The following is a 14,901-nucleotide window of genomic DNA, read 5'->3' on the forward strand; positions in this document are numbered from 1 at the left end:
TCACCTTATCCTTCAACCAACCTGTTCTTCAGTCATGGAGAAGGCACTCTGAAAATCAAAGATATTGGCTGAGCCCAGCATGGTGCTATTTATAAGCGTCTCCCCATGGAGCACAATCCTATAGAATAAGAGAAAGTGAAAACAAGACTGTGGCATGAGTAACTACCTAAGCACTCATAGAAGAAATACATTGCAGGAAAGGTTGCATATGCTGGAATGGATGGATACTCAAAAGCACCAATGGCCTGCAGCCAGCGCTCTGACCCACTGCTACGCTGCAGTATCATAAGCAGCTGGGGAGAATCTCTTATCTTCTGGCTTTTCGGAGCTGTTTTGTCCCTTGTATCCTTTGCACATAACACAGCAAGAAGGGAAGCATACAATAAGATTATAGGCAGGTGTTGTTTTTTTTAAAAGGCATGTTGAATTTAATGTATGTTGCTCCAATGGAACTGGTCTGGGTAATAGGGCTGCAATAGTTTATTAATGTGCCATTATATAGGATAGACAGTCTCCTGCTTTTTTTTTTTTTTACTAGTTTTCATTCAATTAAATAAAATATAATTTATTTTTTATAAATTGTCCAGGATAGTTCTGGAAAAATTCTTAGCTGTGGTAGTTTTGTACTAATATCATGTGATGACCTGGATATACAACCTTGTCTAAAACAGTTTACACCCTCCCTGATTTCCCATACTTTTATTATATACAAAGAGAAAATATCAGGGTAGAGAGCTGATATGAAAATTATGTAAAGTTCATGATTTTAGGCAGAGTTACAAGGATGCAAGCCTCATTAGACTTAGACCTTTGTGGAGTTTACCTGCACAAGATTTCATCTGCTTCATACGTAGATTATGAATTATAAGTAGATTATAAATAGATTATGAAGATGAGTAGATTTGTCCATCTTTTTTATTATATCGTTACCGTATTTTTCGGAGTATAAGATGCACCTTTTCCCCCCAAAAAAGACGGTGAAAATCTGGGTGCATCTTATACTCCGAATGTAGCCCCACCCAGCCTCTCAAACGGAGGTTTCAGAGGCTGAAAAAAGCCTCTGAAAGGGAGCTTCAGAAAAAAAGCCTCTGAAACGAAGCTTCAGAAAAAAAGCCTCTGAAACGGAGGTTTCAGAGGCAGAAAAAAAAGCCTCTGAAACTGAGGTTTCAGAGGCTGAAAAAGCAAGGCACATAGCTCACAATCAACGAACCTGTTGCTAAAATTCACTTCTAGGAACAGCTAATCGGGGATATTCCGGGAGGCTGATCCACCCGCCAATCAGCTTTTTTCTTATTTTCCTCCCCAAAAACTAAGGTGTGTCTTATACTCCCGTATAAAGAATGGGTTTCAGCAGGTTTTGACTAGTTCTGGAGAACCGGTAGTGGAAATTTTGAGTAGTTCGGAGAACTGGTAAATAACACCTCTGATTGGCCCCAACACCATCTATTCTCTGCCTCCTGAGTCCCAGCTGATCGGAAGGAAATGGGGATTTTGCAGTAACCTTCCCCTGCCATGCCCATAAGCCATGGTCACCAAGCATGCCACACCCACCAAGCCACACCTACAGTAGTAAAAATTTTTTGAAACCCACCACTGCAGCAATCCTACCTTCATCGCCAATGGAATGTTGTGGATAGGAACACAGATGAGGAGCCAGACTTCCAGCAGCAATGTTTATTTTAGATAAGGACTCAGTAAAACCAACATGCAATTTCTGGCTGACAGCCCCTTTCAAAGGAAAACTGTCAGTCTTTAACCAATAACTTTAAAATATTTCCTGCACTTGGGTGGCAGAAGGAAAAGCCTCTGCTCGTGCCTGCACGGACATAACACCAGGCACAAAGTTTTCTTTCTGAAAATCAAAGAAAAGTTCTTCCAGCCAAAGCTGGCAGCTTTAGTTCCATTTTGCTGTATCACACGGCACAATATGAATTAACTTGCTAAGAAGCTGATTGGTGTCCAACCTTCTCACCCTAGCTTTCTGTCATTAGACCAAGAAGCATTGGAATGGTCCCACCATTTAGACCTCTGAGCCAACCTGCTCTCAGCTAGACATACTTATGCCACGAGAGAACCCATGCTACTGATTGGGAAAGGTTGAATGATGGCCAGCCCACCAGCTGGCCTCCATATATCTTGGTCTGGTTCAATTGGTGGGAGAGGCTACCATAACTGAGTACGATCCTGGTGGAACCTTCTCACAAAGGATGGAAATTTATCCGCCAAAGCAGCCCAAGTAGGGAAGAGTGACCATATTAAGTGGTTGGGACAATGATGTGAAGAACATGGATTAAAAAGCAGAGATTTCCAAATTTTCTTGAATGTGCGCATATGTGTATAATAACACATTTCTTTGTTGCATGAAGACTTTTTAGGGTGCATATAGTTTTAGTACTCCTTGCTTCAAAATGATGGGTTGCCATGTCATCTACTTTTGATAGTCAAAGAGAGAATGGGAGGCCAAAACTGGGGGCTGCAGGCAATCTGGGACTATAGATTGTCTATTCCTGCCTTATATATAAGTTTGCTAGCTTGATTCTCACTATTTTTGTGTTTTGTGTCTGTGATGAGTCAGCTAGAGCTTTGCCAACCTCACAGGACAGGTTCTTTTCATACTGCAAATAATAGGTAGTATTAGTAGATGAACTGAATGGAATAAGAATGAGTCAGCCTGAAACATTACCTGTCATAGGGACAGTGTGTTGTTGATTTCACAGTTGTGTCGTTTTTATCATCAATTATCCAAACAAAGTCAGTGTGATTTCGTAATCGGATATTTTTCCACTGCTTCTTTGCCACATAGCCACAGCCAGCATTGAAGTCTCCCATAAATACGAAATTCTTTTAAAAATGAGAGACATATATTCAGATAGAGTTCCTAAATACATAATGCACACATGAGAGAAGATTGGCCCACTCCGTTGAGCTGACCTTGACTAACCTTGGTCTTCCAGCGCAACATGACATCCAGAAACACATCATAGAGTTCATCAATTTCTTTCACAGCCATTTCAGGCGTTGTGTGTATTGGGATGATCACAAATTCCTTGACCGCTTAACAAACAATTTTTTAAAGAGAAGAACAATGATGGATTATTGGCATTTTTAAACTCATAGACTGAAGAATCAGACATTTAATTTTCATGGACTTGAACCCAGAGATAATTTCCGAAAAACAAAATAAACTTTTTGTGCCCCTACCAATTGCTTTCTTTCTTTCTGATTTTCTGTCTTTAGTGTCTCATCCAGTGGTGTGTTGTTACCGGTTCGCCCCGGATCGGGTGAACCGGTAGCAGCGGTGGTGGGAGGCTCCGCCCACTTGCCCAGATGTCTCTGTGCATGCGCAGAAGCGTCAGTAGCGAATGAAATTGAAACCCACTACTGGTCCCATCCCTTCTACACTGAAGAATTACTTTTAAACTGGCACTGGTGGGAGAAGTAGGATTGTAAAAGGGGAAAGAAAGCAGACAAGCCTGTTGTGACTAGAGTTTCATTCAGCTATTCTGCAGGGGGAATTAATGATATCTCACCACCTGAGTCAGGAGAAGGCTCCAGCACTCCTCCTACCACACCACTTTCCTTGATGCAATAGCACCAGTTCATGCAGCTGGGCATCTTAGAAATGGAAACAGAAACAACCCCAGTTAAAAGTTGTCTATGTAGACCCAAAGGTGCTTTTTCAGGAGGCAACTGGACTTTCTTGTTTTTTCTTTTCTTTTTCCTTTAGGACTTGGATGACTGAGAATCTCTACAGATGTCTATTTGTCTATGTAGAGAAACAGCTAGAGAGTGGTCAGCTAGAGGAGCAAGCTGTTCTGAAAAATCTCCATTCCCTCCCCACCCAACACACGATGCTTTCCAGCTCTGTGCGCAGGGCAACAAAAGAAGACCCAGCCAATCAGCTGGGACTCGGGAGGCAGCCAATAGATGGGGGGCGGGGCCAGTCAGAGGTGGTAATTGCTGTTCTCTGAACTACTCAAAATTTCCACTACTGGTTCTCCAGAACCAGTCAGAACCGGCTGAATACCACCTCTGCTTTGGTGCAACGAAATGGCTGAATTACTTGAGAACAATGAAAAGGGCTTCACTTCAATTTGCCATTCTCCTGATCTGCTTTTCAAAGCTGCTGCTTGAATTTACCTAATAGTAGCTCTATTATTATTTTGGATATACTGTAGTATGGATAGTCCACAACTTATGACTAGTCATGTACCGACAGATCTCCCCAAAGCTACTTATGATCTGCTTTCTAAGTTCTTTTTGGGCGTTCAACAACCAACCCACATATACAGCTGTATGGAATGCCTCATGGTCACATGTCCATGATTTACCACAATTTTGTTGGAAACTGACATTTACTTCTGGTTTCTGGCAAAAAATGGTCCATAGCAAGCATTGGTTTTGCTTAATGACTTTCCATGCTCACTTAACAACTGCTACAAGAAAGGTCATAAAATTGGATCTGATCGTGTGATGACCCACTTTAGGATTGTCACAACTTTCAACCATAATTGCCAGGCACAATTGCAGTCATAAGTCAATAACTATCTCTATTGCCTTCTACAGTGCAAGGATATATGTGCCTTAAGTGTATGGACCAATTGAGATGCTTTTGTAAAGGCAGAAAAAAATAGCTTGATCTTTCTTTTGGCACCTTAAAGCCCTTTTTAAAAACATGTGATTATATCAATTGTGCTTGCTGGGATAATGGTGACCGTATCAGATTCACCAGATTGGTCCAAATACCATGTTAAAGCAGTGCTGCATTGAATCTTCCCTCTCCACATATACCCATTGGTTTCTGCCTAGCACATCAAGATCACCCTACTGAAATGAGATAGCTTCTGCAATTTGGACACATTTTTCAGAGTTGAGGGTCAAGAGTGAGTATTTGCCTCCTGGAGGACCCCTATCCCTATTCTTAAACACCTCATTAAAACTAAGTTGGGGGGAGGGATGGCCCTCTTTGGGGTTTGGGATAGGACCTGTTTATTTGGGTGGGAATGTTGGTGGTTTGCCAAACAGATATTGGTTTAGAAGAGCTCTGGTGTCGAATCCTTAGATTTAGAGGGGAGGGATATTTCTGGTTATTCCAGATCTCAGGCTTCTCCAAGGATCCCATTTCTTCTGACTTTCAACCTTCGAACAGGAAGTACATTAACTGTATCTAACCTGTTCTTGGAGAGTTGAACCAAATAACAAAAGGTTCTCTGGAAAAGGCATCTTCATCACCTGGCTGCAGATCAGGATACTGATAGATTTGCTTCACACAGACACTTTCCGATCTGCAGTATAAATTAACATATCAGTAGAAGGTTACTGTCCCAAGTGCAGACATGTTAATGTTGATGATTCCAAGGCTGCCTTTCTAATTTAACATGGCGAAGATACCTTACAAAATAAAAAATTAGGTAACAAAAAAAAATCTTTGTATGGTTAATTTACAATCCTAAAATAATTGAATTCAGTGGGACTTAACATCTAATTAAATTAGGTTAGCAAAAATATTTGGTATAATTAGATCTAATACCTGAGGAGCTGATGCACATGGGCACTTGAGCCTAGGCTAAACTGAGCTGGACAGTTTGTGATTTAACTTTCATAGAACCCATTCACAATGTTACTTGTTCATTATTAATGGCTCTAATGGCTTAGAGTTGTTATATTTGGGTTGTGAAAACCCAGAAGACTACCAAAAGTGTTTTTCCCCTTGACATCTAATGAATATCTAGGTTTTCACATGCTCGTATGAACTTTCAACCTTCTTTTCAAGAAGTTTATAGTCAATAGTCATTACAGTTACTAAGTATAGTAGCTTTTTATGTCTTCCTTATTTTAGCAACTGCAGATGTGCTAGATTCTGCTACCTATAATGATGCTTCTTTTTTTGTTTCCCTGAGAGCCTAGTGCATTAATAGAAAATTTCCTTTAATTTTCCTCCTATATTTTTATTTCATCTTACTGTTTTAACAACTTTTTTTTATAAAAGTTTTTTTATTTTTTTAAAACAAACACATACTACATCAATCCTTCCTTGTGTCTTCTCGTCTGTTTTAACAACTTGTGCTTATTATTGCATTTTATTTTTGTACATTTGTATATTTGTAGATAGATGATGGATGGCAATAGATAGGTAGATAGATAGGCAGGTAGGTAGGTAGGTAGGTAGGCAGGCAGGTAGGTAGGTAGATAGATAGAGATAGGACATAGCGAGATGGATGATAGATAGATATGGATAGATAGAGAGAGAGAGAGAGAGAGTGAGAGAGAGAGAGAGGACATAGAGAGATAGATGGTAGATAGATATGGATAGATAGTTATAGAGATAGATAGATGGATAGACAGATAGGGACCATTTCTGTAGCTGTAGACCTCTAATTTTTTCCTCACAGTTTCTGAATAATATCATCTATACCGCATGAAATTATGAAATCAACATACCTGTAGAAAAAAGCATATTGCTCCTTGTAATTCCTTCTTCCTAACCTGTTACTGACCACAAACCTGTATGGTCCTTCTGACTGTCTGGGAAGAAAAATAAATCTGATTTTTAATCTGTTTCTCAGATGCAGGTGGGCTTATCTTAACTGCCCCCAACAGTTTTAGGGAGAGCAAGAAGGCACATTGTCAGGTCCTTCCTTTTAGCCCACCACAAATATAATCTCTGCCTGTGTTCTTCTGCTCCCTGTCCAAAGTAGCCTTTTTCTGGTTTGCACCAGTGTAAGCATGGCAGTAGTTCACTTTCTTTTAGGCAACCCCCTTTTGCCAGATACTTCCTTAGCTCCTGTGCATAGGCAGGAATGCCCTCCTCCCACCTATTCTTCAAGAAGATCTGTAGCTTTTGCTATAGGTCATTCTCAGTGGCATAGTGGTTATAGCACTTGCTTAAGGTGAAGAACAGCTCCAGTTTCAAATTTGATCCATGTTTTTAAATATTATTTTTCTTTTCCTGAGCCACTTACTTTTCCTCTACGCTTGGGAGCTGGGTGTAAAGTCTTTTAAACTCAAGTGACTGGAAAAACCAATGAACCTTGCATGATGGACTTATAAAAGATTAGCCACTGGGAAGGAAGGTAGCTCAGGGAAGGAAAAATAATAATTAACCCCCCCCCCCACTTTGGCCAATTTACAAACTGCAGCAGACTTTTAAGAAAAGCTAGGAAAAGGCAAGAATATATATATATATATATATATATATATATATATATATATATATATATATATATATATATATATAATATATAATTTTAAAGTTGGATGTTATGCCTCCTGGATATTATGCATTTAATCCTTTAAATCTGTATTTGTACATTCTACTTAACGATATAAATGTATTTTTATGTGCATTTTTACAGTATTGGTGTCCAACTGTATTGTACTCTTTTACTCAGATCTCTGTATATGGGCTGGATTTATGTCCATTTAGAACAATTTAAAAAACTCCTTTGGAGGGAGGTATAAAGAAATGCACAACACGTCACAATAACGGTTCCTTTCTTGTGGTTACTATAAGTTCCAATCTTACTCTTTGCACATTTATTGTATTAGTTTATAGTTTTAATCATATTAAATATTTACAATTATAGTTATAAATGTTAGGATATGGTATAAGTCTAACAAGTTGTCGAGGCAATATATGTGTGCTATAACTTTAAATGTATTCTGTAACTTTAAATGTAATGCTGAGTAATTGTACTGCTGAGTCATTGTAATGACTAATGACTGCTGACTGAATGCTGACTGCAATTATCCTAATTGTACTGTTGAGTCATTGCACTGCTGACTTCACTTAAGTGGATAATTACTAGTATAAACTGTATATAAGGAGGAAGCCGAGCTATAGTCATTGTTGGACCTGCTCTCATCATTGCTTGACTTGCTGCTTGACTTGCTGGTTGGAACTGTTACTGTTGTGTGTGAAGACATGGATGGATATGCTACCATCGTGATTTGTTACCAGCGTTGAATTGCTGTTTATTACCAACTGCTTTTTGTCTGGTAAGAAGATATCTGTAACTTCGGACTGATTTGAATGGCTAAAGACTTGGATTAATTAAAAGACTATGCAATTGTTTTTCACTACAAAGTAAAAGCTTTGTTAAACCAGTTTGTATGTATTGTATTCATTGCTCTCAGTACTGTTTCTCTGTGCACTTACTCTGCTGGTTGGTAACACAACAATATCCTTAACAATAAATATAAATACAGTTTTAGTTATAAACATTATAATAAATATTATAAATATAGTTAAAGTGCAATATAGTTTTCAAATGTGCATGGTACAGACCAGTGGTGGGATTTAAGTAATTTAACAACTGGTTCTCTGCCCTATTGATTTCTTCCAACAACCAGTTTGCCAAACTGCTCAGAAAGTTAACAACCGGTTCTCCCGAAGTGGTGCAAACTGGCTGAATCCCACCACTGGTACAGACTAATATTTCATTCTGATCATCTTTAATCAATATTGGTTTTGTGACTCATACACATATCACCCACCCACCTATATATCAAACATATATTGCCTCTCTTTTTCTCTTCTTTCCTCCAATAATGATGAGAGCAATAAGGAAATATTTACTCTAATTAGTGGCTCCATTCCGAATATTTTATCCAATGTCACCCAAAACTGCATCCAACCCTGCCAGTTTTAATAAGACTTCATTTCTGTATCTTACCCATTTAGTTTCTCTAATAGAAAGGGACATATTCTGTTCCTATTGTCCTTTATTTCCATTAGTAGCATAATATCACAGCGAGATATAATCTGAGGAGCAAACAAAAATGGTCTGTAAAGGCTCTGTGCTTGGCATGTTATACTATGAGAACTGTTGATTAGAGCTCTAATTTAATTAGGATCCTAACAGTTACATTTCAGTAATAATGACATTGGAAAAAATAATACTGTCAACTTGACCATGCCTTTTTTGTGGAGAAATGTTGAAGGTATTTTTGCAGTTCATTTAGTTATATTTATTCATAATTTTCGTTTCTAAGATTCCCATTCACCAATGAACATTCTCTATGACCCTCATTCCTTTGAGAATATGTCCCCTTCATTGAAGAGGTTATGTGGTGGTGATGGTTACAGATGACACATTGGGAACATATTGGTTCAAATTTGTAATGCTTTCCAGGTCCTATACAACCTGTTATTCAGAGTTTTTCCTGATGATGTTCCTTGATAGTAGTTGCCTTTTTGTGCTTCTTAGAGGAAGTAACAACTCCCAGCTGACTCTTTGCCAGGCCTTAAGAAGCATTGCCATGGGGCAGTGATTGGGGCATCTATGCTGATAACCACTCAGCATTCTTTCCTGGGAGTGATGACAGGTGCTGGGACACTGAGGAATTCCCAGGGAAGACAGGTTGGTAAATTAAATTCTCACACATTTGTAATTAATAGTCTGTGTTGTACTAATAAATACTGAATGCTCAGTGTATTGGGTATAGAAATTTTATAAACCCACCCCCTGGAATGGGTATACCATGATGGACCAGTAGTGGGTTGCCCCCCCCAGTTCGGACCAGTTCTATAAAACCGGCAGTAAAACCGGAGGGACGCTCTGCCCAATCCCGACATCATCAGAATGCTTCTGCGCATGCGCAGAAGAGTGTGCGCGCGGCCCCATTGCAAACCGGTAGTAAAGGTAAGTAGAACCCACCCCTGTGATGGACCATTGCATACATACCTGGTATCCATTCCAGGAAGCACTGCATGTTTACTCCTGTAAGTATTAAACTTTAATAAGGCTTATTAGCTTTTGGTTTCTCTTTCTTGGAAATCTCTCATAATTAGTGTCCTGAGGGAATTTGCCTTGACATTTGGGTTAACAATAATATAATTGCATATGTTTTAATGCTTTGTGGGTTTTTTTTGGCTCAATTATTTATTTGCTGTTGTTTTATACCACCAGAGGCAACCTTGTTTGAATGGGGCAGCCTTACAATTATTAAACAAATTACAACAGTCTATGTCAGGGGTGTCCAAACTTGGCCCCTTGAAGAGGGGTGGACTTCAACTCCCAGAATTCCCCAGTCAGCATGCGCTATAAATATGAGCAAGTTGCTGGCTGGGGAATTCTGAGAGTTGAAGTCCACCCCTCTTCAAGGGGCCATGTTTGGACACCCCTGGTTCTACATCTCTAAATTTAAACACATACACATGGACAGGAGCACAGCTCTGTTAATGATTAAAGAGCCATAGGGGTATTCTAAATCTGCCTAAATCCAAATATTGACATACTGTTTGCTGAATAGCCAAATAAATTCATTCTGTTAAATGAACATTTTGGGCCACCCTTTAAAACACCACAGCAATGAGCCTGCATCAAGAGAATCGTACACACAATAGCATATTTTATCAGTATTAGAGATTTGAAATTATTTATTTATTAGATTAAAAAATCATGGAAAGAAGCTGCATTCTACTTTTCCAGAGAAATATAAAATGATTCCAAACAGAAGTCATTGCAATGTGAGAATAAAATACTATTTTTGTTAACTGCTCCTATCCAAACCTTTGAATGTATTCAACTCCTTTTCACTTTTGCCCCCAATGGCATCTTTTGACTTGTCACTATCATTTCTTCTTAATGAGCTCAGAAGTATTTTACAGTGGCAATTAAACTAATTAAAAGGGGCAATATACGAGGACACCTTGGTAAAGAATGTTTTTTCCCCCCTAAGAAATCAAATATTTTCATAATCTTACATAGTTATTAACAACAGCATTTGCAATTAAAGTCTTACTATCCATGTAGTTTTGATCTGGTGATGACTTTCTGGGGTAAGTTTGTTGCTAAAATCACAGATTTATTAACGCTCAAATAGACATTAATCTGAAACTCATCTATGTTAATATATAATCATTCAGTTGAAAGCCCCACTATTTAATTTAACTTAACCCCAAGAGTGAATTACATACCTCTACAATAACCTCTATGATTCCTGGGTTTTTTCTCTTAGCTTCTCCAAATGATCTCACGTTGAAAGAGCAGATTCTTAGGCTCTGAACAACCGGGCCAAAAAAGAGCAGGAAAAGAAAAAAACGGACCATCTTTTAAACTTTGCCAAAAGAGAATGCAGTATGATGAACTCCTTTCTCATTAGCATTCACACTGCCCCAAAAAGTAGAATTTATAACTATGCTCCTTTGTGACCACTATGCAAATTAGTGGTCACAAAATCTCCCAGCTCCATTCACTTCTGTTTTCAGTTTAAGGTTAACCTCAGTTGAGGAACTTAACTTTCTGCCCTGCGAGGATTGCCTGAAATGGAAGTTACCCTCACATGACTTGGACTACAGGTGACAATGATAGTCATTGCTTTTTCAGTCTCATATCAGGACAAAATGGTTCTGATTTTTAGAGGAAAGGGAGCCCAAGAAGGGCTCTTTTAGATCTTCATGCTTTTGGTTGCAACTTTCCACATGGGGTTGCAGCTGCCATCTTGACTGGCTTGACCTCCATGGACTGCACTAAATGGGACCATGCACATCCTGCATCTGGGCACTGCTGCTAATGAAATCCCAAGGCCTCCTCACTTCTTCACTGGAGGTTTTTGTAGAAGAGTTTGGACAACCATTTGGCTTAAATTTAATAGGGTCTCCTGTTTGAGCAGGGGGCTGGACTAGATCAGCGGTCACCAACCGGTGGTCCGTGAGAAAATTTTGGTGGTCCCCAGAAAAAGTATTTGCATTTTTTATATTGCACTAAATCAGAGGTCCTCAAATTACGGACCCTGGGCCGGATACGTGCAATGAACATTTGTGTTGCTGCAGAGAGTCTCCCCCTTTGGGGTCTTTTGTGCGAGTTGGAGGGGGGCAGAAATTCTGACTTGGGGTCTGCTTCAGCCTCCTGGTGTGGGGCTTTGGAAGAAGGCTGGAGGGAAGTGCCGCTGGTGACAAGGAGCCGGAGGGCCTTGTTCCAGTGGGATTGCATCATGGCCTGGAACTGGATGACCATTTCAGCGTGCTGAGCCTCCAGGCGCCGGTACCTGGCCTTGCACTCCTGCAGGTCTTCCCTCTGCTTGGAAAACTTATGCTCGTAGTCCTCAGTGAGGTGCTTCTGCTGAGTATCCTTCTCGGCCAGATCCAATTTGAACTGAGCCAGCTGTTTTGCCAACTCTTTCTCATGATGGCTGCTTAGCTCCAGCAACTGCTTCCTGTTGGGGCCCTAAAGAGCCTGGGCGGGCAGACGAGGAGTAGCGAGTAGAGGCTGGCAAGATGCCCCTCGACATGAGTGACATTGAGTTGGCCATGCCCACCCAGTCACATGACCACCTTGCCACGCCCACCCAGCAGGTCATTAGGCAGATCATATTAGTGGTCCGTGGGATTTAAAATTATGAATTTAGTGGTCCCTGAGGTCCGAAAGGTTGGTGACCCCTGGACTAGATGACCTCGAAGGTACCTTCCAATTCTGTCCTTCTATGATTCTATTTCCTTCTCCTTTTCCAGCAGCCACACTCTTTTGCTATTGGGGAATTCACCCAATGAGCGATATATAACATTTAGAAAAGGCTATGGAGAATCAAGCCATGAGTAATCCTGTTTGTTCATCTCTTTCAGGAGATGGAATTGGAAACTTTGTAGAAGTGGCTGGGCGGCCATTCCCTGAATCCCACTTAACCATTGGCTTGTAGGGCTAATTCAACAGTGTCTGGAGAGACCTACATTCCCCTTCTATTTAATGGACAGGGACTTTATAGGATTTAAATCATTATTTCTTTTTCATATGAGCAGAGACTTTTGGATATTGTATATGTTCTCTATTATTAAGTTTCATACACTTCCATCTTTCCACATGTGCAACTCCTTTTCTTGTCTCTAGTTTGCTAACAAAAGGTCAACTGGAATTTACAAAGGTGAAGGAGTCAGGGCTGTAGTTCCCCTATGACATCTGCAAAATTTATTCAAGTATAATATAGGAAACATTCTCAATGAGGAATCTGATTCCTTCTAGTTTAAATCAGTGGTGAAATCCAAATTTTTTTACTACTGGTTCTGTGGGTGTGGCTTGGTGGCATGGCTTGGTGGGTGTGGCAGGGGAAGGATACTGCAAAATCTCCATTCCCATCCCACTCCTGGAGGAAGGATATTCCGCTACCGGTTCTCCAGAACCTGTCAGAACCTGCTGGATTTCACCCCAGTTTAAATCCAAGTTTGCTCATGAGACAAACAATTGAAGACCCAGGATTTTTTCACATTGGTCTGTAGGACTTCCTATGATATTCTCACAAAACAACTCATACATACCACCATTCCTATCTATTATATTCCCTTTCAAGGTGTACAACATTGTGCTCACTGCTGAAAAAGAGAAAGAAGTCCTGCAATCGGTAAAATAAATTAGAGGCAGGAGACAAAATGAAACTATACATATAGTTTATACTGTTCACTATAATGATATCACAGTGTGGTAATGGTGGGGAGGAAAAGATTAGATCTAATTACTAAATATACAAGCAAAAACAGGAACGGAGAAAAATGAAGAGGAAGATCAGGCTTTAGAAAGTGAGAACAAAGCCAACGTTTTATACTGTTCAGGTCATAATTACATTTTCTGCTTAAATAGTAGTTGCTAAGCTCTTGTTCCCCTTTCTGATAGCTGTGGCTCTTAACTCTAATGCTCCTACAGATTGTTTCAACTTTGACTAATGGATGGGACTAGTCTGATTAATTCCTTTTGCCTTGATGATATTATTGGTGTGGGAGATAATTTATGAGAGCCACATGCACGTGGTCTCTTGCCACTAAAGCTAAGCAAGTTTAAACGTAAAATAAGGGGCGTGCATAAGTGCACCAGCGTGCCTACCATCCCTGTCCTAATATTCCTTTTTAATTACTCTTTTCATGTATTCAAATTATGTTTATACTTTTACCTGTTATCTTATATATGCTTGACAAATAAACGTATAATTATAATTAAAATGGGAACCTGGAGGGGTCCAGGAGAGGAGCCTTTTCTGTCATTGCGCCTGCCCTTTGGAGCATCTTGCCCCCCCTCCCCCCCCAGTGAGGTTGGTTCCAACCCTCCTGATATTCCCTGAAGACTTAGATGTGCCAGTTAGCTTGGGGCTCCAATGTGGGAGCATCATAGTGGAGGTGGTTGATGGATTAACAAGAGATCCCACCTCTCCCTCATCTTGCTGTGCCCTCCCCATCTTTTAATTGAGTTGCAGTATTTGGTTTTTCATAGTATTTTATTTATGTCTTTTATCTTGTGTATAGTTTTTACTTTTAGTTTAAGTTTAATCCTATTTTCTAATATAATAGTAGAAACCTTTTGGGTGGAAAGGGGTAAATAGGTTCTTTTTAGGGGATTTTAAGGAGAGTGGGGCATGAATTTGTTACATTTAATTGGAAAACAATCTCATTTGGGGAAAATAGATTGGTTTTGGAGACTGGTCTTATCAGATTTAATCAATCAGCAACTGATAAGAGATGGCATTAAGAAACCAACTTGGATATTTGATCTGGGACCAATTAGGGTTAATTTGGGATTGGGATTGAAGCCATTGTAAATTTTCTACAAGTTGATTTCAATAACAGTTCGTTAACAGAGGGTTTTGGAATTTCAATCTTGTCTCTCTTTTATTATTAATAATAATTTTTATTATTTTTATACTTATATATACTTTTATTATTATTGTTTTTCCCATTAACTATATTGTTATTAATATAGCATATAGATGACAGCCTAATCATTTGTAAATTGATTTAGTATTTTAGTCGGTAGTTTAAAATTCTTTTGGCCTGCTTTGCAGGGGGTAGGAAACTAACATTGTTGCATTATATTAATCAGCATTCAACTAAGCTTCTACTTATAAATATTATAAATGAATGAATGAATAAATAAATAAATAAATAAATCCTCCTGAATGTTGTTTGAGAAGTTTATCCTG

At 39.3% G+C, this 14,901-nt stretch overlaps 1 protein-coding gene across 2 annotated transcripts in view; it reads right to left on the reverse strand.

Moving 5' to 3' along the window:
• The window catches only part of DNASE1L3 (deoxyribonuclease 1L3), a 47,284-nt gene that overhangs the window by 966 nt on the left and 31,417 nt on the right, over nucleotides 1-14,901 (reverse strand). Inside the window, exons 2-8 of one of the 2 annotated variants that reach the window (XM_087883722.1) lie at nucleotides 10,922-11,005; nucleotides 8,676-8,764; nucleotides 6,442-6,525; nucleotides 5,173-5,285; nucleotides 2,942-3,054; nucleotides 2,684-2,841; nucleotides 22-118 (exon numbers count right to left, since the gene is read on the reverse strand). In XM_087883722.1, coding sequence (XP_087739848.1) covers nucleotides 22-118; nucleotides 2,684-2,841; nucleotides 2,942-3,054; nucleotides 5,173-5,285; nucleotides 6,442-6,525; nucleotides 8,676-8,743 — 633 coding nt within the window. In that variant the 5' untranslated portion in view covers nucleotides 8,744-8,764; nucleotides 10,922-11,005. Of the gene's footprint in view, nucleotides 1-21; nucleotides 119-2,683; nucleotides 2,842-2,941; nucleotides 3,055-5,172; nucleotides 5,286-6,441; nucleotides 6,526-8,675; nucleotides 8,765-10,921; nucleotides 11,054-14,901 lie in introns of those variants that run through there. The other variant, XM_034408724.3, reaches the window with a different exon arrangement.

The sequence above is a fragment of the Pantherophis guttatus genome, chromosome 2, assembly GCF_059756535.1.
Source record: "Pantherophis guttatus breed Tessera chromosome 2, ASM5975653v1, whole genome shotgun sequence".
Taxonomy (NCBI): Eukaryota; Metazoa; Chordata; class Lepidosauria; order Squamata; family Colubridae; genus Pantherophis; species Pantherophis guttatus.